The sequence below is a fragment of the Myotis nattereri genome (assembly GCF_964212035.1).
Source record: "Myotis nattereri genome assembly, chromosome: 6".
Taxonomy (NCBI): domain Eukaryota; kingdom Metazoa; phylum Chordata; class Mammalia; order Chiroptera; family Vespertilionidae; genus Myotis; species Myotis nattereri.
The window spans coordinates 6,112,134-6,135,668 of record NC_138081.1 but is presented as its reverse complement, the minus strand read 5'-3'; the positions used below and the strand labels follow the sequence as shown (position 1 = coordinate 6,135,668).

At 54.1% G+C, this 23,535-nt stretch overlaps 2 protein-coding genes across 3 annotated transcripts; both read left to right on the top strand.

Moving 5' to 3' along the window:
* Positions 1-103: 103 nt before the first annotated feature.
* Positions 104-14,935, top strand: TAPBP (TAP binding protein). Its single transcript, XM_081093989.1, has 8 exons — positions 104-339; positions 490-660; positions 854-1,114; positions 10,430-10,828; positions 11,216-11,554; positions 11,628-11,717; positions 11,820-11,857; positions 13,450-14,935. The coding sequence occupies exons 1-8, from the start codon at positions 303-305 to the stop codon at positions 13,459-13,461; spliced, it is 1,347 nt and encodes a 448-aa protein (XP_080950115.1). The 5' UTR covers positions 104-302; the 3' UTR covers positions 13,462-14,935.
* A 566-nt stretch (positions 14,936-15,501) lies between these two features.
* RGL2 (ral guanine nucleotide dissociation stimulator like 2) lies at positions 15,502-22,892 on the top strand. Of its 2 annotated transcripts, XM_081093902.1 has the most exons (18): positions 15,502-15,598; positions 15,716-15,907; positions 17,102-17,185; positions 17,412-17,590; positions 17,717-17,767; positions 17,857-18,154; positions 18,394-18,645; positions 18,727-18,830; positions 18,919-19,003; positions 19,081-19,149; positions 19,341-19,415; positions 19,940-19,972; positions 20,094-20,215; positions 20,311-20,406; positions 20,486-20,597; positions 20,706-20,996; positions 22,071-22,185; positions 22,297-22,892. In XM_081093902.1, exons 2-18 carry the CDS (start codon positions 15,752-15,754, stop codon positions 22,506-22,508), a joined length of 2,334 nt encoding a protein of 777 aa, XP_080950028.1. In that variant the 5' UTR covers positions 15,502-15,598; positions 15,716-15,751; the 3' UTR covers positions 22,509-22,892. The 2 variants fall into 2 exon arrangements, with proteins under 2 accessions (XP_080950028.1, XP_080950029.1); XM_081093903.1 differs by lacking the exons at positions 15,502-15,598; positions 15,716-15,907 and adding an exon at positions 16,298-17,011.
* Positions 22,893-23,535: the final 643 nt, after the last annotated feature.

Sequence of the window (23,535 nt, the reverse complement as noted above, 5' to 3'; positions counted from 1 at the left end):
TTCTCGAGGAAGTGGATTCCGCGGGGAGGAGGCGGGAGGAGGAGCCTAGGGTTGGGCTGGGCTCGGGCTCAGAGGTGCGGCGGCCCGGGGATGGGGGTGGAGCGGGGCGGGGCGGGGCAGCGAACCCCGGACCAGCACTGGAGCGGACGTCCGGCGTCCTCCCCTCGCGTGAAGATGCACCTGCCGCCCACGCGCCCGCGCCCGCCCCTGGCGGGGATTTCCTCTGCCCTCCCGCTGGCAGTTGGAAGAAAGAGAAAGTGAAAGGAGAACTGGAGGCTTGGGGCTGAAGAGATCGCGGCGCCATGAAGCCCCTGTCCCTACTCCTCGCTGTGGCTTTGGGTGAGCGAGCCCCGCGCCTCTTTGCCCTGGAACCGAACGGGGAGGGCGGGGGGAGCGAAGGGAGGTGACCCCGCCGCGCGCCCCTACAAGTCCCTAGAGATCGGGGCACCTGCCTCCTGAGCCGCCCCTCAGCGCGCCCCTCTTACCCAGGCTGGGCGAGCGCGGTCTCGGCGGGACCGGCCGTGATCGAGTGCTGGCTCGTGGAGGACGCGGGCGGGGGCCGCCTGGCCAAGAAACCGGCTGCGCTGCTGCTGCGCCAGGGCCCGGAGGCACCGCCGCCCCGGCCGGACCTGGACCCCCAGCTCTACTTCCGAGTGCTCGGTGAGTCTTCCCGGACTCGCCTCCACCTCCCGCCTCCGCTCGCGCGACCTCGAGCTCGGCTCCTCCTCTGTGAATGAGTCTGGTTACTGCGGATCTCTCCCTGCCGGGTAGTTGGTGCATTTGAAGTTCCCTGGACACTGCCCTCCCCAGCCCTTGCCCAGCGGTGACCCCTCTGCCCTCCCCGCCTTTGCAGACCCCGCGGGCGCCCTGCAGTCGGCCTTCAGGCGGTACCCCGCCAGCGCCCCCGCACCGCACTGCGAGATGAGCCGCTACGTCCCGCTCCCCGCCCCGGCCAAGTGGGTCAGGGGCCTGGCCCCGGAGCACAGCTGCCCGCGGGCCCTGGACGGGACTTGGTTCATGGTCAGCATGTCCAGCCCGGTCGTCAGCCTCTCCAGCCTCCTGCGACCGCAGTCCGAGCCGCAGCCGGAGCCTGCAGTCATCACCATGGCAACAGGTAGCCGGGGCGGGGAAGCGGGCCACATGGGTGGCTTCTAAGGGTCGCATCAGCCTGCGACTGCTGTGTAGACCTGCGCGAGTCATTTCCCCAATAGGAGCGTTTCCTTATCTGTAAAGCGAGTGGGGTCGGCTGAAAGGAAACTATCGCCGCGGTGTCTTCCAGCCCAAAACTCACACAAAAACCCCTGAGGTTTGGGGCGGGGCTTTGGAGAGAGACGGGGTTTCCAGGCACCCGGCCTTGAGACAGTTGTAAGGCCACGTGATTTCCAGGGCCTCGGAGCAGAAACTTCCCTCCCAGATCTCTGTCTCGCTAGGCACCCCCACCTTTGCGGGGTTCACACTGTGTCAAAAACCAGCCTCCAGCCCCACCCGTGTCCACATCCGGTGCTGCGGCCATCAGCGAAGTGAGGGCTCTTGCGCTCAAGCGCGTTGGCCTTTCTGACAGCCCCTTCCCTGTGGCACCTGGGGATGCGCAGGCTCTGTAGTCGCCAGACGGTGTGCTCGAGTGGGTGCAGGGACAGCGGGAACCAGACGGTTCCCATTGCGTGCATCGGCCAGCTCAGGGTGAGGCCCAGAGGTCCACCACTTCGCTAGGGCTCGGAGATGGAGGGGGAGGGTAAAGCAAGAAGAGGGAAGGTCGCCATGACCGGTTTGGCTCAGGGGATAGAGCGTGGGCCTGCGGACTCAAGGGTCTCAGGTTCGATTCCAGTCAAGGGCATGTACCTTGGTTGCGGGCACATCCCCGGTAGGGAGTGTACAGGAGACAGCTGATCGATGTTTCTCTCTCATCGATGTTTCTGGCTCTGTGTCCCTCTCTCTTCCTCTCTGTAAAAAATCAATAAAATATATTTTAAAAAAAGAAGAAGAGGGAAGGTCTGACGGGGATATATCGGAGCTCCACAGGCTTGCAGCGGAGTGGGGAGGATAGGAGTCAAGTCCTAGGCTTCCCTCAGTTTTGTGCGATTTTATGTAAAAAATACACCCCGAGCATCAGGTCAACCCCAACCTAGGCCTGCACCTTCCCTCCCCAGAGCCTCTTCCCCACCACCAGCCTTCTTGAGAGAGAATCACCCACAGGACCAGGGAAATGGACTCAGCACAACTCCATTCTTGCTCCCCACACCCACCTCTGGGCACCATGGCTCTCGCCAGTGTGAAGGAGTATCTCCCAGAGCTACTGGTTTCACTGGAATGGGGCGGGGATGCCCTTTTCTCTCAGCCTGTTTTTTCAGCGGTAAAATGTGTACGCTGTTTCCCATCTGCCTTCCCGTTGTTGTGACTATCAAGGGAGCCCCTTTGTTAATTTATTCACTGATTCTATAAATATTTATTAGCACCAAGAACAAATTTAGGGCCCAGTAGTTCCTACAGGCTGCAAATAAGAATCCTCTTGGGAGTTTCTGAAAAGTACTGTAACCACCCCCTGGCCTGTGTGGCTCAGTTCCTCCAGTGCACCAGCAGGTGGCGGGTTCAATTCCCAGTCAGGGTACATACCTAGGTTGGGAATTCAATTCCCCTGGTGCTTTAGGAGAGTATGAGAGGCAACAGATTCCTGATCAGGGCACATGCCCAGTGTGTGGTGTGCAGGAGGCAGCCAATCTCAATCTCTCTCTCTCTCTCTCTCTCTCTCTCTCTCTCTCTCTCTCTCTCTCTCTCTCTCATCAATATTTAAAAAGATAAAATATACTGAGTCCTACTCCAGGCAGATTAAATTAGAATCTCTGGGATGGCCCCATAAGGGTTACAAAAGCGATATGTAGATTCTGTTCTCAAGAAGGTTCTTGGCAGATTTGTCACACCACCACCAGCAGCACCACCACCAGGGGGAGCCAGGGAGCCAGCAAACTGGGGGTGTGTGTGTGAGGAGGGGAGGGCATGGAATCTTCCCACTGGAGTCAGAGATAATTGATAATTTTGCTAATTACATTTATACATGTTATCAAATACTTTAAAATGTTTGTTGACAAATATACTTTATTAGCATACATTGTATGATACTTAAGTCTCATCATTCTTCTAAAATACTGTTAGAAAAAATCTCAAAGATACACAACAGTACAGAGAATGGTATAATGAACCCCTATATACCCATCAGCTATTTGTACAGATAATACATTTTATCAGAACCTATCCTCCCACCTACTTTTCTCTCTTTTTTAAAAAAATTGATTTTGAGAGAGAGAGGAAAGGAGAGGGATAGAGAGATAGAAACATTGATGAGAGAGAAACATCATTGATTGGCTGCCTCCTGCACACCCCACATACCCCACCCTGGGCATGTGCCTTGATCAGGAATCGAACCCACGACCTCTTGGTTCCTGGGTTGACATTCAACCACTGAGCCACACCAGCTGAGCATTCTTCTCTCTTTTTGAAGTGTTTTAAAGAAGATCCCAGGCATTATATTTTACTCATAAGTAATTCAGAAAGTATCTTTTTCCCCCCATGAATTTTTTCTCTTCCTCTTTGCTCAATCCCTCCACACCCGCCAGAAACCCACTCCCACCCCAGCTGTCAGCCTGCTATCTATGCGTTTGTCTCTATTTTGCTTGTTAGTTCATTTTGTTCATTAGATTCCATATATAAGTGAAATCATATGGTACTTGTCTTTCTCTAACTGGCTTATTTCACTTAGCATAATGCTGTCCAGGTCTACCCATGTGCCAAGCCAGCTCAGCCAAGGGTTCGAAAGCCTGCGTGAGGGTGGTGAAGGATGAAGAAATGACAGACAGAGAGAATAAGCTGGGTCTAGGTCAGGGGTGGGCAAACTTTTTGACTCAAGGGCCACAATGGGTTCTTAAACTGGACCGGAGGGCCGGAACAAAAGCATGGATGGAGTGTTTGTGTGAACTAATATAAATTCAAAGTAAACATCATTACATAAAAGGGTACGGTCTTTTTTTTCAATAGTTTTATTCATTTCCAACAGGCCGGCTGGATCCGGCCGTAGTTTGCCCATGGCTGGTCTAGGTGGATCTTCCTGTGCCTGGCTGAGGCCACAGAGAGAGATCCAGAGGCAAGTTGAGCCTTTATTTTATAGCTAGAGGTAAACAAGGTAGTGGTCACCATAGTTACAGTGTTCTTTGAGCTTCACTTGTTTTGGCAGCACTTGCTGCACCTCCCTCATCCCATTAGCTTCCCAGATAAGATCTAGGGAGTGTGATAAGGTCAAGCCTAATTATGCTAAGAGGACTGTGCCCTCTAAGCTGTGACTTGTTTGTGGCTTTGCCAACAGGTCAGTCCAAGACTTAACTCTATAGCTGCGCCCTACATACCCATGCTATTGCCAAAGGTAAAATTTCCTTCTTTTTTTACGACTGAGTAGAGAAAGCATAGTTATTAAGTAAGGACTTTAAAAAACAAACCACAGCCTGACTGGCGTGGCTCAGTGGTTGAGCATTGACCTATGAACCAGGAAGTCACAGTTAAATTCCCAAGTCAGGGCACATACCCGGGTTTTCTCGTGGGCTCTATCCCTATGGGGCGTGTGGAGGGGGCGGAGGCAGCCCATCAGTGATTCCCATCATGGATGTTTCTGTCTCTCCCTCTCCCTTCCTCTCTGAAATAATATATATATATATATATATATGTATATATATTTAAAAACCACACACACACACACACACAAAAACATCCCACAAAAACAAACCACAGCCCAGCCACTGATGTGGCTTAGTTAGTTCAGGTGAAGTTGCCAGTTCGATTCCCGGTGGGGGAACATGCCCGAGTTTCAGGCTTGATCTGTTGGGGGTGGTGAGGTAACCCATTGGTGTTTCTCATCAGTATTTCTAACTCTCTGTCCCTATCCCTTCCTCTCAAATCAATGAAATAATATTTTAAGAAACACCACAATACCATTATCATACCTAACAAAACAAACAATAATTCTTTAATAACATTTAATTCCTAGCCCATACTAAAATTTTCCCGCTTGTTTCAATGATGTTATTTTACGGGTTTGTTTGTTTGCTCAAATCAGAATAAAAAGCAGGTCCATATGTTATATTTGGTGGCTGTATCGGCTCTGGCTGCCATAACAAAATATCATAGACCAGTGGCTGAAACTGCAGGAATTTATTTTCTCACAGTTCTAGAGGCTAGGAGTCAAAGATCAAGGTGCTAGCAAGGTTGGTGTCTGGTGAGAGCTGGCCCTTATGGCTGTGTCATCACAGGAGGAGAGAGACATCTCCGGTATTTCTCTTCTTACAAGTGTTATGCCCAGATTTCAAGATCCCCCAAGACAGACCACTAGGGAGCCGAGTCCGATGCAAAAGCATAGAGTCATTTATTCAAGCCCGGGCTTGGTCCCCCTCCGCCTCCATGACTGGATGCGAGAGAGAGCCCCGAGTCCCAAGAGAACAAAGAATTTATAGGGCTTGGGGAGAGGGGTGGAGGCACTTGGTTGATTCCGGTTGGTTGAGTGAGGGCCGGGGGCTAGTTTCCCTTGCTTTCCCATTGGCTGAGATAAGGGCAGGCTGAGTAACTGATACATTCTGTGGCTTTCCTGGGGGAGGAGTTAGGGACACAGCTATCAGTTCCGTTCTGTTCTTTTACTATCAGTTCTGTTCTGTTCCTTCACAAGGACACCAGCTCTATCAGACTGGGCTCTACATTTATGAGCTAATTAAACTTTCTCACCTCCTCATAGCTCCCATCTCCAAATATAGTCGTATTTCAGGTCAAAACTTTAATATACAAATTTGGGGAGGAGGGAGACCACAGACATTCAGTCCATAATAGTTTTGTCTCTCTTTTATTAAATCCTCACTGGAGGATATGTTTTTCATTGATTCTAGAAAAAGGAAGGGGGAGAGAGAGAAACATCGATGTGAGAAACATCAATCAGTTGCTTCATGTACATGCCGATGGGGGATTGAACCCACAACCTGGGTATATGCCCTGACTGGGAATTGAACCCTCCCCCCAACCAGCACCTTTTGGTGTACCAGACAGCGTTCTAACCAACTGAGTGACCCAGCCAGGGCTACAGTTTCGTCTGTTAAATCTCTTTTAAATTTGCCTCCCCTCACCCAGTTTTAAATGCTATTGGTTTGTCCTTTGTTCTATAGAATTTCCCACATTCAATATTTGGCCAATTGTTTACTCATTGGGTGATTTTCCCTTGTTCCTTTTTCTCCATATTTACTATAAAATTGGTAGTTAGATCTAGAGGCTTAATTAGATTTGGATTTAAGTTTTTTTCAGTAATCTATTCTATCCTATATAATAAAAGCCTAATATGCAAGTGTCTGGTTGGCTGTTCAACCAATCGAAGTGTAATATGCTAATGATGTGTTAAGGACGCTCAACTGCTCACTATGACGTGCACTGACCACCAGGGGGCAGATGCTCCGACCAGTAAGTTAGCTTGCTGCTGGGGTCCAGCTGATCAGGACTGAGCAAGATGGGCCGGACATGCCCTGGAGCTCTCCTGTGGTCTCTCCCCGGCTGGCCAACCTCCTGTGTCCCTCCCCAACCCTGATTGTGCACCGGTGGGGTTCCTCGGCCTGGCCTGCACCCTCTCGCAATCCAGTACCGCTCGGGGGATGCTGGAGTGCCAGTTTCAGCCCGATCCTACAGGCTAGGCCAAGGGACCCCACTGGTGCACGAATTCGTGCACTGGGCCTCTAGTATATATATAAAAGCCTAAGCAACTGAACTGTTTTACCGGTTACTATGATGTGCACTGACCACCAAGGGGCAGACGCTCAAAGCAGGAGCTTCCCCCTGGTGGTCAGTACACTCCCACAGCGGGAGCCTGCTCAGCTGACTTATGGGCACCAGACGCTGGGCTAACCGCTGGTCAGCACAGCTACTGTGGCATGAGCCTCTCCCACCTCCATGGCAACGCGCTACAGAGCACAGCGGCAGGCTCAGTGGGGCCAGGGTGAGAGGGAGTAGCGTGGTGCCTGGCCTAGGCTCCTCCCCAGCCACCTGCCACTTCAAGCACTACTACATCCCTCAGGGGATGGCGGACTGCCAGTTAAGGCCCAGCCCCCGAGGATCAGGCTGAAACCGGCAGTCTAACATCCCCCAAGGGGTCCCGGATTGTGAGAGGGCACAGGCCAGGCTGAGGGACCCCATGGGTGCACAAATCCATGCACCAGGCCTCAAGTACTTTATAATAGTTGTTACCATTTACTTTTTATAAAACAGAAAAGCAAGAAAAAGATGAAAGAAAAAATTCAGAAAAGCAAAAACCTATACAAGCTGCAAAAATAGAAATTTTCTTACTGTTCTGGCCCTGCTATATTTACACTTGTATTGTTACAGATATTAGTTTGTGTGCTGCAGGGCTAATATTGCTTAAAGTAGAGGCCTGGTGCACAAGATTCATGCACTGGGGGGCCGGGGGGGGGGGGGGATTCCCTCAGCCTGGCCTGCACCCTCTCACAGTTCAGGACTCCTTGGGGGATGTCCGCCTAAGCCGGCAGTCAGACATCCTTCTCACAGTCTGGGGCTCTCGCAGTCTGGGACCCCTCGCTCCTTACCACCCACCTGCAGCGGAGGCAGGAGAGGCTCTCACCAGCCATGAGCCCAGCTTCTGGCTGAACAGCACTCCCCCTGTAGGAGCGCACTGACCACCATGGGGCAGCTCCTGCATTGAGCGTCTTCCCCCTGGTGGTCAGTGTGTATCATAGCAACCAGTCATTCCGGCTTTTATTATATAGGATAACCCTTAGCAAAGAGCACTGTTAGATTAAGGGTTAAACTGAAACCTCTAAGTTTTGTTATTTCTTTTATTTCATTTTTATTGATTTTAGAGAGAAAGAGGAAGGGAGGGAGAGAGAAACATTGATTTTGTTCCACTTATTCATGTACTCATTGGTTGACTCTTGTATGTGTCTTGACTGGGAATCGAACCTGCAGCCTTAGCATATGGGGACTACACTCTAGCCAGGTCAGGACAGGTTTTGTTACTGATCCTGTAGGTTGTTTTTAACAGTTCAAAAGTATGCTTCTGGATTTTGATAAACTAAGTGACATGGTCTACTTTTTGTATTCTGTTGAACAAAAACAATGCCATGAGGTTAGAGAAGTTTAACCTTGTAAGCCTCAGAAACTAGAATTGAAAACCACATACAGATAATCACAAGAGAAAAAAATACTACTTCTACCTGGAGGCCCCAGACATTTTTGGGAGGAAGTAGCAGTGAAACTGGCCTGAGGGACTTGGAGTTATTTAGACGTTTGGGAGGAAATGGGGCGGGACCTTGGAAATGGAAGGATCCTTATGACCAAAGCAAAAAAAATCCCCAATGATTAGAGTTTCTAAAGGGATTCTATGTGGTTGGTTCTTAGGGTGCAAGAGAAGCCTGGAAAGGTAGGTTGGGGTTGAATTACTCTGAAAGCTGGGCTTCATAGGTGATAGCAAACCATCAGAAGGGGGGGTGTGTGTGCACGAGCACCATTTTTCCCAAGAGCCTGTTATTTCACTTGATTCTTACAAAAGGTAGGCAAGGATCAGATCATTGAACTAATGAGGAAAATATAGATTAGCTAATTTTCCCTAGATACCCAGTTCATGATAGTAATGGAAATAGTAACAGCTAACATTTATCAAGCATTTTCTATATGTCAGGCCCTGTTCTAAGCACTTCATAGACATAAGGTCACTTACTCTTCCCAGCAGCCATAGGAACTACAGACTGATGTTACCCCCAGTAACAGAAGAAGTCTGAGACAGAGCAATTAGGTAACTTACACACAACTTCTAAGCAGGGCTAGAAACTGAACCGGGACCATCTAGCTCCAGCCCGTGCCTTTAGTTGTTGGTTTCCAAGGTAGCTGGGACTTTTGAACAAGCAAGTGACTTGTGGCTACAGTGCAGGGGTTGAATTGAAGGCAAGACTGAGGATAGAGAGGCCAGAAAGGAGGCTATTGTAATTGTCCAAATGCATGTTGATGAGAGCTTGAGTTAGGCATAGATATGAGATCTATTTGGGGGATTAAACTAGGGCCTGGTGGGGACAGCAGATAGCATGTTAGATTTGGCAATTTGCTCATCTGTCTCCCGTGTTAACCTGTAAGCAGTTTGAGGGCAGGGGCTGCCCATCTTGTTCACCAGTCTGTCCTCTATCCTAGCTGCTCAATAAATATTAGTTGAATGACTGAGGAAGGAATCTTGTGACACCAAATGTCAATCATTCATTAAGGCAGGGAAGATGGGCACTGGAGCGGGGGTGGGGGTGGGGTGGAATGTGGCAGAGATGCCGCTTTGGGCCCTGTCGAGTCTGGCAGGTGGTTGAGGGTAATCACAGCAAACGCTGTAGACTTGCTGTGTTCCAGGCACTGTGCTGCCTTTCATATATGGTTGTCTTTGTTGTCCAGAATCAGGAAATGAGTAAATATGGGTAGCAAGGGGATTAAATAATTTAAGCCTCTGTACAAACCCCATGAAATAGGTACTAGCATCATCATCATTACCTTTATTTAGGAGATTAGGAAGCAGAGCCATGGAAAAGGGACGTAACCAGCCCGAGGCCACACAGATAGCTTCAGAGTTGGGCTTAACTGGGCAGCCAGGCTCTAGGCCAGTGATGGCGAACCTTTTGAGCTCGGTGTGTCAGCATTTTGAAAAACCCTAACTTAACTCTGGTGCCGTGTCACATATAGAAATTTTTTGATATTTGCAACCATAGTAAAACAAAGACTTATATTTTTGATATTTATTTTATATATTTAAATGCCATTTAACAAAGAAAAATCAACCAAAAAAAAGAGTTCGCGTGTCACCTCTGACACGCGTGTCATAGGTTCGCCATCACTGCCCTAGGTACTTAATCAGGACAGCTGCTTCAGTAGAGCATAGCGGTCTGTGTTCAGGTCTAGGCCAGACCAGAACCTTCCAGTCAGCAAGCACTCTGTGTAGCACCATAGAATCAAGTCATGATTCCTTATTCATCACTGTCTTTACCTAGCAAGGCCTGTGGGTCTTTATGGGTGGTCCATGGAGACTGGACTGACTCAGGCTGTCAGAAGTGCACTCGGATCCCGCTGCCCCCCCCCCCCCCCCGGCCCCCGCAACCCCCTCAAGTGGGCTGTGCTCAGAGCAGCCTGCAGGGGCTGTCCTTACGCCCTGCCCTATTCCTCTCTAGACCTCTCGGCTCTCCTTCAGCCACACTGGGTCCCACCCGGTCCCAGAGCAAAGGCGATTTGCAGGGAGGGCGGGGAGATGGTGAGTCTCAGAAAAGGAGGTGTCTTCTGAGGGATGGGTAAGTTGGAGTTGAGTCATCCCTGTAACTCCATTTCTCTGTTTTTCCCTCCTTTCCCTCATGCCTCTCCATCGCACTCCTCTCCCCATCCTACCCAGCCGTGCTGACTGTCGTCACCCACACGCCTACCACTCGAATCCGACTGGGACAGGATGCTCTGCTGGACTTGAGCTTTGCCTACATGCCCCCCACCCCAGAGGCCACTGCATCTCTGGCCCCAGGTCCCCCTCCCTTTGGGCTGGAGTGGCGACACCAGCACCAGGGTAAGGGGCACCTGCTCCTGGCTGCAACTCCTGGGCTAGATGGGCAAACGCCAGCTGCCCGAGATGGGGCAGTGGCATTTGCCGCTTGGGATGATAACGAGCCATGGGGTCCCTGGACTGGAAATGGAACTCTCAGGCTACCTGCAGTGCAGCCCCGCCAGGAGGGCGCCTATATGGCCACCGTACACCTGTCATACCTGCAAGGGCAGGTCACTCTGGAGCTTGCTGTGCAGAGTGAGTTGGGGTCCCCATGGGTAGAGAGAGGGTGGGCACTGGGACTTGGGGGGACACCCTGATAGGGGGAGGGACAGTGGAGAAGAGGATGCAGAGTGATTGGGGGGAAATATATTGAGGTCATTGGGAGTCAGAAAGGCAATGGGTGGAGGGTCCCTGGGAATCTGAGGGGCTTTGGAGTGGAGGTTCCAAAATCTGAGGGAATAGGGATCCCTGAGAACCGGGGCTTTGACATGAGAAGTCAGGGGACACATCAGGAAACAGGGATCACCATCCTGGGAGAAGTGTCCCCCCTTAGATTTAGGGAAGCCAGAGAGCAAACAGGGTTTCTGAGGGAGGACAGTGTAGATTGATTCACTCCATGCTCTCTTCCTACTCTCATCCCAGAGCCCCCCAAAGTGTCCCTGACACCAGCACCTCTTGTATGGGCTGCCCCTGGGGAGGCACCCCCAGAACTGCTCTGCCTTGTGTCCCACTTCTACCCCGCTGCGGGCCTGGAGGTGGAGTGGGAACTCCGGGGCCCAGACGGCAGCATTCAGGAGGCCAAGGGCCATCAGTGGCTCTCAGCCCTGCACCACCACTCGGATGGCTCCGTCAGCCTCTCGGGGTTCATGCAGCCGGCCCCCGTCACCTCCGCTCAGCACGGGGCCCGCTATGCCTGCCGCGTCCACCACCCCAGCCTGCCCCCCTTGGGGCGCAGCGCTGAAGTCACTTTGGAGGTGGCAGGTAAGAGCCAAGGGGATTGAGAGGGTGGGGTGCTGGGAAGATGCTTGGAGCTCACTCTCGTCCCTCCTGCCAGGTCGCTCTGGACCCTCCCTGGAGGATGGCATAGGCCTCTTCCTGTCCGCCTTCCTACTCCTAGGGCTCCTCAAGGTGCTGTGCTGGGCAGGTGAGTGTGAGCCACCCGGGAAGTCATTCCCTGCTTACTCCCAGAAGCCGCACACCTATCCTTACCTCTCCGTCATCCCATTTCTTTTCCATCTCTCCACAGCTGTCTACCTGTCTACTTCTGAGAAGTCAAAGGAGAAGGTAAGAGCGCTCCACCTTTGCCTAATTTTTCCCTTCTCATTCCATTCCCTTCCCCCAACTCCTCACCCACGGAGGGAGGCTGCTGGCATGGTGGGCAGAACCTGGCCTTGGAATTCACACAGACCTGGGTGAAATCCTGCCATCTTGAACAGGCTACTTAAACAGCATCTCAGTTATCTCAGTTTCCTTGGGTGTAGGGATAAAAAAAATAATTTAGGCAATGCTGTCGAATAGAAATACAATGCAAGCCACATGTAAACTTAAATAATCTAGTAGTCATATTAAAAGGTGTTGACATGCCCTAACCGGTTTGGCTCAGTGGATAGAACATCGGCCTGTGGACTGAAGGGTCCCAGGTTCAGTTCTGGTCAAGGGCATGTACCTGGGTTGCGGGTACATCCCCAGTGGAGAGTGTGTAGGAGGCAGCTGATCGATGTTTCTCTCATCAATGTTTCTAACTCTTTTTCCCTCTCCCTCTCCCTTCCTCTCTGTAAAAAATCAATAAAATATATTTTTTAAAAAATCTTAAAAAAAAAGTGTTGACATAAAAAATGTTCAAACCTGTAGAGAATTTTTTTTAAATCTTAAAACTAATTTCTTAAAAATTTGGATGTAGAGATGAAGGGAGAGAAACGATTTGTTGTTCTACTTATTTAAGCATTCATTGGTTGATTCTTGTATGTGTCTTGACCAGAAATTGAGCCGGTAACTTTGGCATATCAGGATGATGCTCTAACCAACTGAGCTACCCAACCAGAGCTGTAGAGTTCATTTGAACCAAACTGATAATTGTCCAGAAGCAAGGTCTCAAATACTCCTCAAAATGACAGTGTGCAGCAGCTTTTATGCATTTGGAATTAAGGAGGGAACATAAGGAAGATTCCATGAAGGTGGGGGAAAGCAAGGTGGGATCGGATTACAGGATAGTGAAGGGAACTTATGTGCTTCTAGACGGTGGTTACTATTTCAAAGGTGTGTTGACCTAGATGCACAAAAGCAAGGACAGGGCTGGCTCAAGGCAAAGATCAGCCATTTACTGAAGAAGTTATATGCCTGCGGTGTGACTACCCACCATGACCTGCCCAGTTAGGAATTCATGATCAGATCACCCTGTGAGGCTACTTTCCATATTTTTCATCCAGAAAAAGAAACAGGTAAAATTAATAATGTACTTTATTCCATCTGGTATATCCAAAGTATTATTACAACATGTAATCAGTTTAAGAAATTCTAGTGTTTTTTACTGTCCTAAGTCTTCAAAAACATGTGTTTATTTTAAACACTTGTCAGCAAATCACAATGCAGGCTCACCATGTTTCAAACGCTCAATAGACACGTGGTGGTGGTGGCTACTGCAGTGGACAGCGGACCTTCAGGGGCTGTTGGGAGGGTCAGAGGAGAGCGTGCATCTCCTCTGGAAGATGCGTGCAAGCAGTTGGCACAGTGTCTGCCAGGCAGGAGACGGAATTTAGCTCCATTTTCCTCCCCCCTCTGCCATGATGGTTTCTTTATCTCTGGGTGAGACATGCATGAGCACCTCACCTGGATTTCTAAAACCCTGAATTCCTCACCTCATTTTACTTCTTTTCCAGAAATCACAGTGAGGGCACTCACCATCTGGGGAAGCCACCATCACCTGTCACCTGCTCCTGCTTTCAATCTCTCCACTGAGTGGCTGGAAAGTTGTTGTTTTTTTTGGTGTGTTTTTGTTTTTTTTTCACAGACACAGATCCATGGCATTCACCTTCTTAGAGTGCTAGGGCAGTGGTTTCTCACAATTTTTATTCTCAGGGCCTCTTAAAAATTATCAAGGACTCTAAAGAGCTTTTGCTTATGTGGGTTACAAACTACAGACATTTATCATAATAGAACTTAAAACAGGCAAGTTTAGCCCGGCTGGTGTGGCTCAGTGGTTGAGCTTCAACCTATGAACCTGGAGGTCATGGTTCCATTCCTGGTCAGAGCACATGCCCCGGTTGTGGGCTCGATCTCCACTGTGGGGCGTGCAGGAGGCAGCCGATCAATGACTCTCTCATCATTTATGTTTATCTCTTTCTCCTTCTCTGAAATCAATAAAAAAAATATTTTTAAAAACTGAGGAAAGTTTAAAACAGAAGAATACAGTGCTTGCTTCAGCAGCACATATACTAAAATTGGAACGATACAGAGAAGATCTGCATGGCCCCTGAGCAAGGATGACAAGCAAATTCGTGAAGCGTTCCATATTTAAAAACAACACCAAACCCAGAATAATACACAAGCACATTCCATTAGGTTTGAAGGTGATGTAAAATACACATCATGTAGTTTTTGGGAAACTCCACAGTACTTTTTATTTTCTTAATCCTCACCAGAGAATGTTTTTTCCCATTGATTAAAATTTTAGAGTAGAAGGGAGGGGTAGAGGCAGAGAACATCACTGGTTGACTCCTGCACCGACCCCGACCCCCACCCCCACCTACCAGGGCCTGACCACCCTCCAACAGAGGTACTGGGCCCCTGACCCGGGTGGAACCTGCGGTCCTTCAGTCCTCGGGCCAATGCTCTAACCACTGAGCAACCGGCCTGGGCTCCACAGTACAATTTTGAAAGAAAGAGTTAGAAACGGCAAATCACATCGTAGCATTATGATGAAAGTAGTTTTAACTTCGTACGTCCTGTGTTGCCTCGGGGACCTCTGGGACAGGCCCGCGCTTGACCTGTGCTGTTGGACTGTTCCTGTCCCTGTCCTATCCACCCCCTCGGTCTCGGAGCTCGGCTCCCTCTGGCGGGTCCACCCCCGCTTCCCCTGCGAACCCGGACCAGTCCGCCTGGCCCTCCCCGGAGACCCGCCTTCCCCAGGTGCCGTCTCCACGGCCGTGGGTCAGCATCCGTGGTCTGTCCGCGCCCGAGCTCCGCTCCTGCCCGCTGCTGTGTCCTCCTTGGCCCGGCGCCCGGCGCCCACTGGAGGGCGCTCGGCACATGAGTGTTCCTTCCGCCCTAAATATTGGGAAGCGCGCTGAGCCGAACCCCCGGCCGCAGGCGGCGGCGGCGGCAGGGCTTGGGTCTGATCGTGTGGAATAAAGCTGTTCCCTCACCACCTGTGTCCGGTCCAGTGACTGCGGCCTCCCCACGGCGCCCCACCCCCTGCGGAACCCCTGGGGTCCGGCGCCCCGCGCGGCAGGCTCCCCACGGCCAAGGCGGAGGTCCCGGCCGCCAGCCCGCCCGCCGGAAGCGCCGCGCGCCCCTGGCAGCGGAGGGACGGCTTCCGGCTCCGCCCCGCGGGCTCTCGGAAAACCCCGGAGTGGACTCCGGCCGCTGCCCGCGTGGGCGGGCGGGGAGTGCGGTCCCGCGGGGTGGAGTAACGGTCCCGCCGCCTGACGCGCCCCGCGGGAATCTGTCCTGCTCCTGGGCCCCGGGCTGGAGGCGGGAAGCCACCCCACCTGTGAGGGCGACGCGGCCCCAGAGTTCCGGGCCGGGGCTGGGGAGGGGGCGCGGGGCCGCGGACGGGCCGGGTTCCCGGTCCCAGCCCCCGGCACCCAGCGCTCCCCTCGCCCGCGGCCCTGGCTCCTGTCCTCACTTCCTTCCCTTTTTGGCTCCTGCGCTCGGAGCGGGCGGGCGTAGGGGAGAGCGGAAAGGGCGGGAGGGCGGGAGCCGGCGGGGGACAGGGGGTGCGGAAAGGGCGGGAGGGGACGCGCCCGGGGACCGGAGACCGACGGGAACTGCGGCCCGGACCCGCGCTGTCCCCACCCGCCCGAGCAGGTCAGAGCCAGGGCCCCCGGCGACCCGGCCTGTTCCGCCCTGTGACCCCTCACCCCCGGCGCGTCCGGCCCGGCCGCTCCCGCCGCCCGCTGACCGCCGCCGCTCCTGTCTCCCCAGGCGCCCCCATGGCCCGACCCTGCTGACGCCTCGGCCATGCTCCCGCGGCCCCTGCGGCTGCTGTGGGACACGAGCCCCCCCGGGGGAGTGGTGCTGAGCAGCTTCCGGAGCCGAGACCCCGAAGAGGGGGGGGGCCCCAGTGGCCGGGGCGCGGGCGAGGGGCAGGAGGACGAGGAGGAGGAGGAGGACGAGGTGAGGTGCGGGCGGTGGGAGTGGGGGCTACCGAGGCTCCCCCGGCCTCTCGCCGCCTCTGCCCGGAGTTTCCCCTCCCGGCCTCGGTGATTTCCGCTCCGCCCGCGGCCTGCGCGGAGCCCGGCGTCTGGGGTTCTCCGTGGCCGGACGCGGGCCCGCCCGCAGGAACCGGCCCTGGTCCCGCCGGGAGGCCTGGCTGTCCGTCCCGCGGGCCCCGGCCTCCGCCTCGGCCGGCGTGTCGGCCTCTCTGGGCGCCGAGTTTGGGTCCCCGGCTCCCTCCGGGTGTGTTTGGCAGGGAGGGGTTTGTTTCCATGGTAACCGCTCCTGGACGCTGGGATTGGGGAGGGAGCCCTTCGATTTCGTGACCCCTCCCCCTCTCCGCCTGGCGCCGGGTGGAGGCGGGAAACCCAGGTTTTTGGAACTTGGAGGGACGGTCCCGGGCTGAGCCGGGGAGCCGCCTGCCCTCCCCCGGGGCGGAGTGGTGCCTGGGAGCGGGTGGGGGCGTCCCGAGGGGCCAGACGTTGGACTCGGGGCCCGGAGGCTCTGGACTCAGGGTCCGGGGCTGGGCCAGGGCAGTGACTGGCAGGGCTGGTTTTTCGGGATCGGTTGGGGGAGGGGCTGTAGCCACGTGACTCGAGTCTACCGCCCCCCCGCCCCCCATCATCCCCACTTCCCCTTCTCCTTCCTGTACTGGGATGAGAGCCGCCACGTTGGGGGGGTCTCCAGGGACCAGGGGGAAGGGGGCTGAGGGGAGAGACTAACTTCGGGCTCGGCCAGGTCCTCGGGGGAGGGCGGAGCGCGCGGCTGTGCCTGTGACTGAGGCCTCAGCGTCTCAAGGTCTCTGGCTTTCTGGCTCTCAGTTCCCCTCCTGCGCTTTGCACCCCGCTTCTCTGCTGGGCTGGGCTCAGCTCTGGGGGGAAGGGGCTACGGTGGTCTCCAGGATCAGGGTTCCTGCACTCCACCTGCTCCCCCACCGCAAACCCCTCGACTCCACCGGCCCTGAGGCGGTTTGGGTGGGGCTGTCTGGGCCCCAGTGGGGGAGACCTGGGGTCACCGGCCCCCCCAACCCCTCGCACTCGATGGTACTATCCCCCGCCCTCACAGGTGAGGGGTCAGAGGGAGGCGTAGGGCGGGGTGAGGGCTGGGGGCAGAGGGTGAGGAGGGCGGTCTGACCTCCCTTCCTTACTCCCGCAGGCCCCCGTGTCTGTCCGGGATGAGGAGGAGGATGGAGCCACCTTTACTGTCACAAGCCGCCAGTACCGGCCTCTTGATCCCTTGGTGAGATGATAACTGGCTTCTCACCTCTGGCCCATTCCCCCCCGAAGGGCCAACTGTCTGGCCAGAGTGCTAGGTTGGTCTGGGCCCGGACTCTGCTGTGTGGCTGGTCAATCTTTTGCCCTCTCTGAATCTTAGTACAGTGAGCCTGGTTACCGCCTGGGCCCGGGGCTTCCCCCAGAAACCTCGGGCAGCTGAAGACCGGCACTGACGGCCCTGTCTCCCCCAGGCCCCCACACCTCCCCCGCGCTCCTCCCGAAGGCTCCGAGCCGGCACCCTGGAGGCTCTGGTCAGACACCTGCTGGATGTCCGGACATCAGGGGCTGATGTGACCTTCACAGCAACCCTCCTGGCCACCCACCGGGCCTTCACCTCCACGCCTGCTCTGCTAGGGCTCATGGCTGACAGGTCAGGGTCGTAAGGGACCAAGGGTCATAGGGGTGTTGGACTTTCTAAAGCAGAATATCCTACAAAACAGTCAAAGCCACTGGGGGTTTGGGAAAAAATAGAGACGGGATCTCTTCCTTTCCCCAGGCTGGAAGCCCTTGAATCTCATCCTGCTGATGAACTAGAGAGGACAAAAGGGTGAGTGACCCCTAGTTCTTAGCCTCAAAGTCCCCTCTGCCCAAGCTGCAGCTTGGCATCTGACCCCTGGCTGATCCCCCTTCTCCCAGGGTAGCCATCTCTGTGCTGTCAACCTGGCTGGCCTCTCACCCTGAGGATTTTGGCTCTGAGGTCAAGGGTCAGCTTGACCGGCTTGAGAGCTTCTTGCTTCGGACAGGGTATGCAGCAGGGGAGGGTGTTGGGGGGGGCAGCGCTGACCTCATCCGCAACCTCAGGTCCCGGGTGGACCCCCAGGCCCCCGACCTTCCTAAGCCCCTGGCCCTCCCCGGCGATCCCCCTGCTGACCCCACGGATGTCCTGGTGTTCCTCGCTGACCACTTGGCCGAACAGCTGACCCTGCTAGATGCGGTGAGACCCTGACCTGTGACCCCCATGCCCATGCCCCTTACTAACCTTTCCCCGACTCCAGATCCTTTCCTTGCTTCCAACCCTTCCCAACCTCCTCTGTCCACCCGGTTTTGACCTTCCCCGTTTCCCCTTGGTTGTTACCCTTTGGGTCCCTTGGCCACCTGAGATCCTCACACCCCTAATATTGGAAGGCTGGCTCTCTTGATTATGAACTGTAACCTCTGACCTCTTCCCCACAGGAGCTGTTTCTCAATCTCGTTCCCTCTCAGTGCCTGGGGGGCCTGTGGGGTCACAGAGACCGGCCGGGACATTCCCACCTCTGCCCATCTGTGCGAGCTACTGTCACACAGTTCAACAAGGTGGCGGGGGCAGTGGTCAGCTCTGTCCTGGGGGCTATCTCGACTGGAGAGGACCCTGGGGAGGTGACCATACGGCCACTCCGTCCGCCCCAGAGGGCCCGGCTTCTGGAGAAGTGGATACGTGTGGCAGAGGTGAGAGAGGAGATTGGCCCTGTTGGGGACCATGGTGTGGAGAGAGATCCCACAGCTGTGGCCTCCCTCTGTGACCCACAGGAGTGCCGTCTGCTCCGAAACTTCTCTTCAGTTTATGCTGTGGTGTCGGCCCTGCAGTCCAGCCCCGTCCACAGGCTCCGGGCAGCCTGGGGGGAAGCAGCCAGGTGGGGAGGATGGGGCACTGGGCTGGGCTGAGTGCTGGGAGCGGGTGCTAAGCCGCTGGTCCTCAACCTGCTGCCCTCCTTCCCCCAGGGACAGCCTCAGGGTCTTCTCCAGCCTCTGCCAGATTTTCTCCGAGGAGGATAATTATTCCCAGAGCCGGGAGCTGCTCCTGCGGGTGAGGCCCTGTTCCCTGGCCTTCCTAGCCACCCCTGCGCCTCCCCCACCCTCATTTCCCCTTTCTGTCACCCCCAGGAGGTGAAAGGGCAGCCCTCTCTGGAGCCAAATTCCAGGAAGGCCCTGAAGTCTGGCTCCCGGGGTGGGGTGAGTGCTGGGGTGGTTGTGAAGGAGGAAGGAGTGTGTGTGTGTGTGTCGGGGGGTGCAGTCAGAGGGGTGGGAAAAGGCACAGCGGGGTGAGGACAATTCACTTTGTCCTCTGAGGCATGGCGTGGGGAAGTGCAAGGGCAGGAGCCCTCGGGTCAGTGGCAAGGGTGCCTGACTGACCTCTGCCACAGGGTGTGGTCCCATACCTTGGCACCTTCTTGAAGGACCTGGTGATGCTGGATGCAGCCTCCAAGGATGAGCTTGAGGTCAGTGGTGTGTTCAGTGGGATCTAGAACCAGGGGTTCAGGGTCAGACAGACCTCCCTCCAGGAAGGTGCTCAGGCATGAGCGCTGAGGCCGCACCAGGGCTCGGGCCCAAGCGCCAGGGTTCTGGTTCTGTTGCTTTGATGAGCTGCGCTGCCTTGTTGTGCCCGAGTGACCTGCAAATGGGAAACTAGTGACAGTGTCTACATCTGTTGTGAAAGTTAAATGACTTAATCCTTGGCCAGTGCTGAGAACATTCCTGGAATTTAAGCAGACTCGGACTTTGTTAAATGATTGAATACTGGAACTTCGGGCAAGTTCCTAATCCTCTCTGAGCCCTAATTTTCTCTTCTGTAAAGTGGAAAGTTTCTAACCTGAGATACTCAATTTAGAGGGTAAGGAAGGGTGCTTAGGGAATGACAGATGGGGGGGTCAGAGAGGTGGGGGGCGGCCAGAGGTGCCTGTGTTTGGGAGGGGCGTGGTCTCTGACAGGGTGGGACTCTCACCCCACCCCCTTGCTCTTGCAGAATGGATACATCAATTTTGACAAGCGGAGGAAGGTGAGGGGTGCTTGGGCTGGGTGCTAGATATCCCTCGCCACGTCCCAGGAAGGGGAGAAGGAAGGAGGGGAAGTCGGGACCCCTGAGTTTTGGCTCCTACAATCTGAGGGTCCCTTCCTAGGAGTTTGCTGTCCTTTCTGAGCTGCGGCGGCTCCAGAATGAATGTCGTGGCTATGACCTCCGACCCGACCCCGACATCCAGCAGTGGTTACGGGGGCTCCGGCCACTGACAGAGGCCCAGAGGTGACTTGCTGGGTGAGGTTGGGACTTCAGGGCTCAGGCAGGGTATGGGGATCATGTGTCACATCCTGACCTCTGCCCATTGTCCCTCTCCCCAGCCATCGAGTGTCCTGTGAGGTGGAGCCACCTGGTACTGGTGACCCTCCTGCCCCTCGAGTGCTTCGGCCCACGCTGGTCATCTCGCAGTGGACAGAGTGAGGGGGTCGTGGCTGGGGGGAGTCTCTTGGGGACTGGCCTTCTTCCTCTGACCCTCCCAACCTCCTGCCACTCCAGGGTTCTTGGCTCTGTTGGGGGTCCTACCCCGCTTGTCTCCTGGGACCGGCCCAATGTTGGGGGAGATGAGGTGCCTGGAAACCCTGCTCCTCTGTTGACCCGCCTGGCCCAGGTGAGCTTTGCGCCTGACCTCTGACCTCAGCACTGACCCTGACTCTCGTGAATGTTTCTTCCTTGATCTCCCTGCCTCACACCAGTCCCTCATGTTGTTTGCCCCCAGCACATGAAGTGGCCATCTGTGTCATCTCTGGACTCCGCCCTGGAAAGCACTCCATCCCTACAGAGTCCAGCTGGCCCCAGCCACCTGTCCCCCCCAGCATCCTCTCCTAGGCCTTCTCGAGGTCACCGCCGTTCAGCTTCCTGTGGTACCCCACTCAGTGGGGGTGCAGAAGGGGCCTCCAGGGGGCCTGCATCCGGGGGAGGGGGCTCTGGGCCAGGGGCTTCCGATTGTCGAATCATCCGAGTCCAGATGGAGCTGGGGGAAGATGGCAGTGTCTACAAGAGCATCTTGGTGAGGGGCCGTGGGCTGGGAGGTGGGGGTGAGGATGGTGCTTTGTGGGATCATAGTCTTAGGTTTGAACCCAAATGGGAGGATGATTGTAGTTCTAATTGTGACCGTTTTATTTTAAAGCCTTGTTAGCTGCAGCATCTGAACGTTTGGTGGCCTATTAGATTTTTAGAACAAACAGCAGTTTTCCCCACCGGGGAGCAGCCCTATCTCACTGGGCACGTGAGTTGGCCTGTGGAGGACAGAGGGCCACCACATTGGGTTTCCCTGTTCACGCTGTGGAGGACAGAGGGCCACCACATTGGATTTCCCTGTTCACGCTGAAGTACTGGAGTGGCTGTGGTTACAGCAGTGGTTCCCAACCTTTTTTTGGCCAGACCCCACCTACGCATCTCTAAATCCTGATGCCCCCTCCCCCGTGACATACAATTCCTATTCTAAAAGGGAGCTCCTAGTCACGTGGAGGAAGCCTAAAAGGCCATTAACTTGGTCTAAACAAGCTTCCAAAGAATATGGCATCCATGAAAGAGAAAAATAAAAGAACGAAAGGATAGCTGAAGTACTGAGGAAGAAATCACTAAGAAACTTAAAAGATATGAAGTGATATGAAAACATGGCAGTTTCAAAACATAATAGAGAACTGAAGTGCATAAATATGTCACAATATGTATTTATATACTGTATATGAGGCCCCTAGAACCATAAGAAATGCAAAAAAGTCACTGTTGATAACTCATTCTCGAATTGCCCCCCTGTGGGGTGTATGACCCAGGTTGGGAACCACTGGGTTAGAGCATTGGTCTTCGCACCAAAGGGTCAGGGGTTCGATTCCTGATAAAGGGCACGTACCTGGGTTGCAGATTCGATCCCCAGCCCCAGTTGGGGCACGTGCAGGAGGCAACTAATCAATGTGTCTTCTGTCACATCGATGTCTCTCCCTTTCCCCCTCCCTTCCACTCTCTCTCAAAAAAAAAATGTATTGGACACAGGTAACCTTTTTTGGTGGCTGGGGTTGGAAGGATGGGAAGCAGAGGTCATTCTGGCCAATTTATTGCTCTTGGTTTCCTGTCCTGCCAGGTGACAAGCCAGGACAAGGCTCCAAGTATCATCAGTCGTGTCCTTAAGAAAAACAATCGTGATTCTGCAGTGGCTTCGGAGTATGAGCTAGTGCAGCTGCTACCGGGGGAGCGAGGTCAGAGGAGACGCGGGGGAGTGGTGCCCATCAGTGGGAATGCTCTACATCCAGGTGGTTACTGGGGGAACAGCTGTGTTTGAGCTTGACACCTCCTCTCTGAACCTACAGAGCTGACCATCCCACCCTCGGCCAACGTCTTCTATGCTATGGACAGAGCTTCACACGACTTCCTCCTGCGGCAGCGGCGAAGGTCCTCTACTGCTACACCTGGTCTTGCCAGCGGCCCCTCTGCCTCAGGAACTCCCCCAAGTGAGGGAGGAGGGGGTTCCTTTCCCAGGATCAAGGCCACAGGACGCAAGATTGCCCGGGCACTGTTCTGAGAAGGAAGCTCTCATGGCTCACAGAACTCTTGGTGACCACACCAGATGCGGGTAGCCATGCTGAATGGTGGCAGTTCTATTGCATTGGGAAGAAACCCAGAAAGGTGGCCAGCTACCCTGGGGCAGTGAAGTGCCACTGGTTTGTCAGACAGCCAAGAGCTCCCGCCCTGTGGGACCTGGTAATGACACTGGATACCTGTGTATAACCACCCTTTCCATGAATGCAGCACCCATGTTGTAGCATGCCAAGGGAAGGCCTAAAAGGGGGAGAAGAAAGACCTAGAGGCTCCGAGTCCCAGGAAGAGAGGACGGCAAGAAGTAGGTTCCTGTTCTGGGGGTTCCTGTCACTGTGACAACACTAAAATAAACCAAAACACTACCTGAGTTCTATTCCCGTCCTTGAAGTGTATGAACTAGCTGCTGGGAGGGGAGCTGGTTGGAATCTAGATGGAACATGAAGGGGCCCAGCGCTTTCTATCCCAGTGAAGATCTGAAAGTGGAGTGTTGCTGAAAAACGGCCCTCAGAATCCTGGTTTATTCCTCCTTAGCAACCTCTCTGTCCCCGGTCCCTTTATTTGCTCTTACATTTTTCTCCCGAGTTGTCACAGACCCATGTCAAGTACTAGCCACCCAGTTAAAGTGATCGGAATGAAGAACTCCCCTGGCTGCAAATTTATAAGAAACAATTTTAGGACAAAGATATGGAAGAACTTTGTGGGCATGTACAGACTTGGAGGACTTAGAACATCACAGTATGTGCTAGGATTTAAATCAGTCCAAGCTACATTCAAACTCTGACAACTGAGCTACTAAAAGGACTAAGATGCTGAGGCTACTTGGAGGATAAGAGATCATAGCACTGCGTCCCACCTTTCTTCCTGGGGTCTCAGAGGAGAGGGCTGAATTAAACGGATCTTCCCAACGGTTGGGAATGCCCTCATGTTTCCTAAAGGGGCCTGCCAACCAAGCTAAGTGTTTTATATGCAGACGAGGCTTGAGATATTTCAGATTTTAGTCTCAAGAAAGG

What these genes read in the sequence shown, in the direction of transcription:
- TAPBP (XM_081093989.1), top strand. Translation starts at nt 303, where the DNA reads ATGAAGCCCCTGTCCCTACTCCTCGCTGTGGCTTTGG. An exon ending in AGTCATCACCATGGCAACAG is followed by an intron (nt 1,115 to 10,429) that starts GTAGCCGGGGCG and finishes CATCCTACCCAG; the next exon opens with CCGTGCTGACTGTCGTCACC. An exon ending in AGTCACTTTGGAGGTGGCAG is followed by an intron (nt 11,555 to 11,627) that starts GTAAGAGCCAAG and finishes CCCTCCTGCCAG; the next exon opens with GTCGCTCTGGACCCTCCCTG.
- RGL2 (XM_081093902.1), top strand. Translation starts at nt 15,752, where the DNA reads ATGCTCCCGCGGCCCCTGCGGCTGCTGTGGGACACGAGCCCCCCCGGG. An exon ending in ATTTTGACAAGCGGAGGAAG is followed by an intron (nt 19,973 to 20,093) that starts GTGAGGGGTGCT and finishes GTCCCTTCCTAG; the next exon opens with GAGTTTGCTGTCCTTTCTGA. An exon ending in TGTTGACCCGCCTGGCCCAG is followed by an intron (nt 20,598 to 20,705) that starts GTGAGCTTTGCG and finishes GTTTGCCCCCAG; the next exon opens with CACATGAAGTGGCCATCTGT.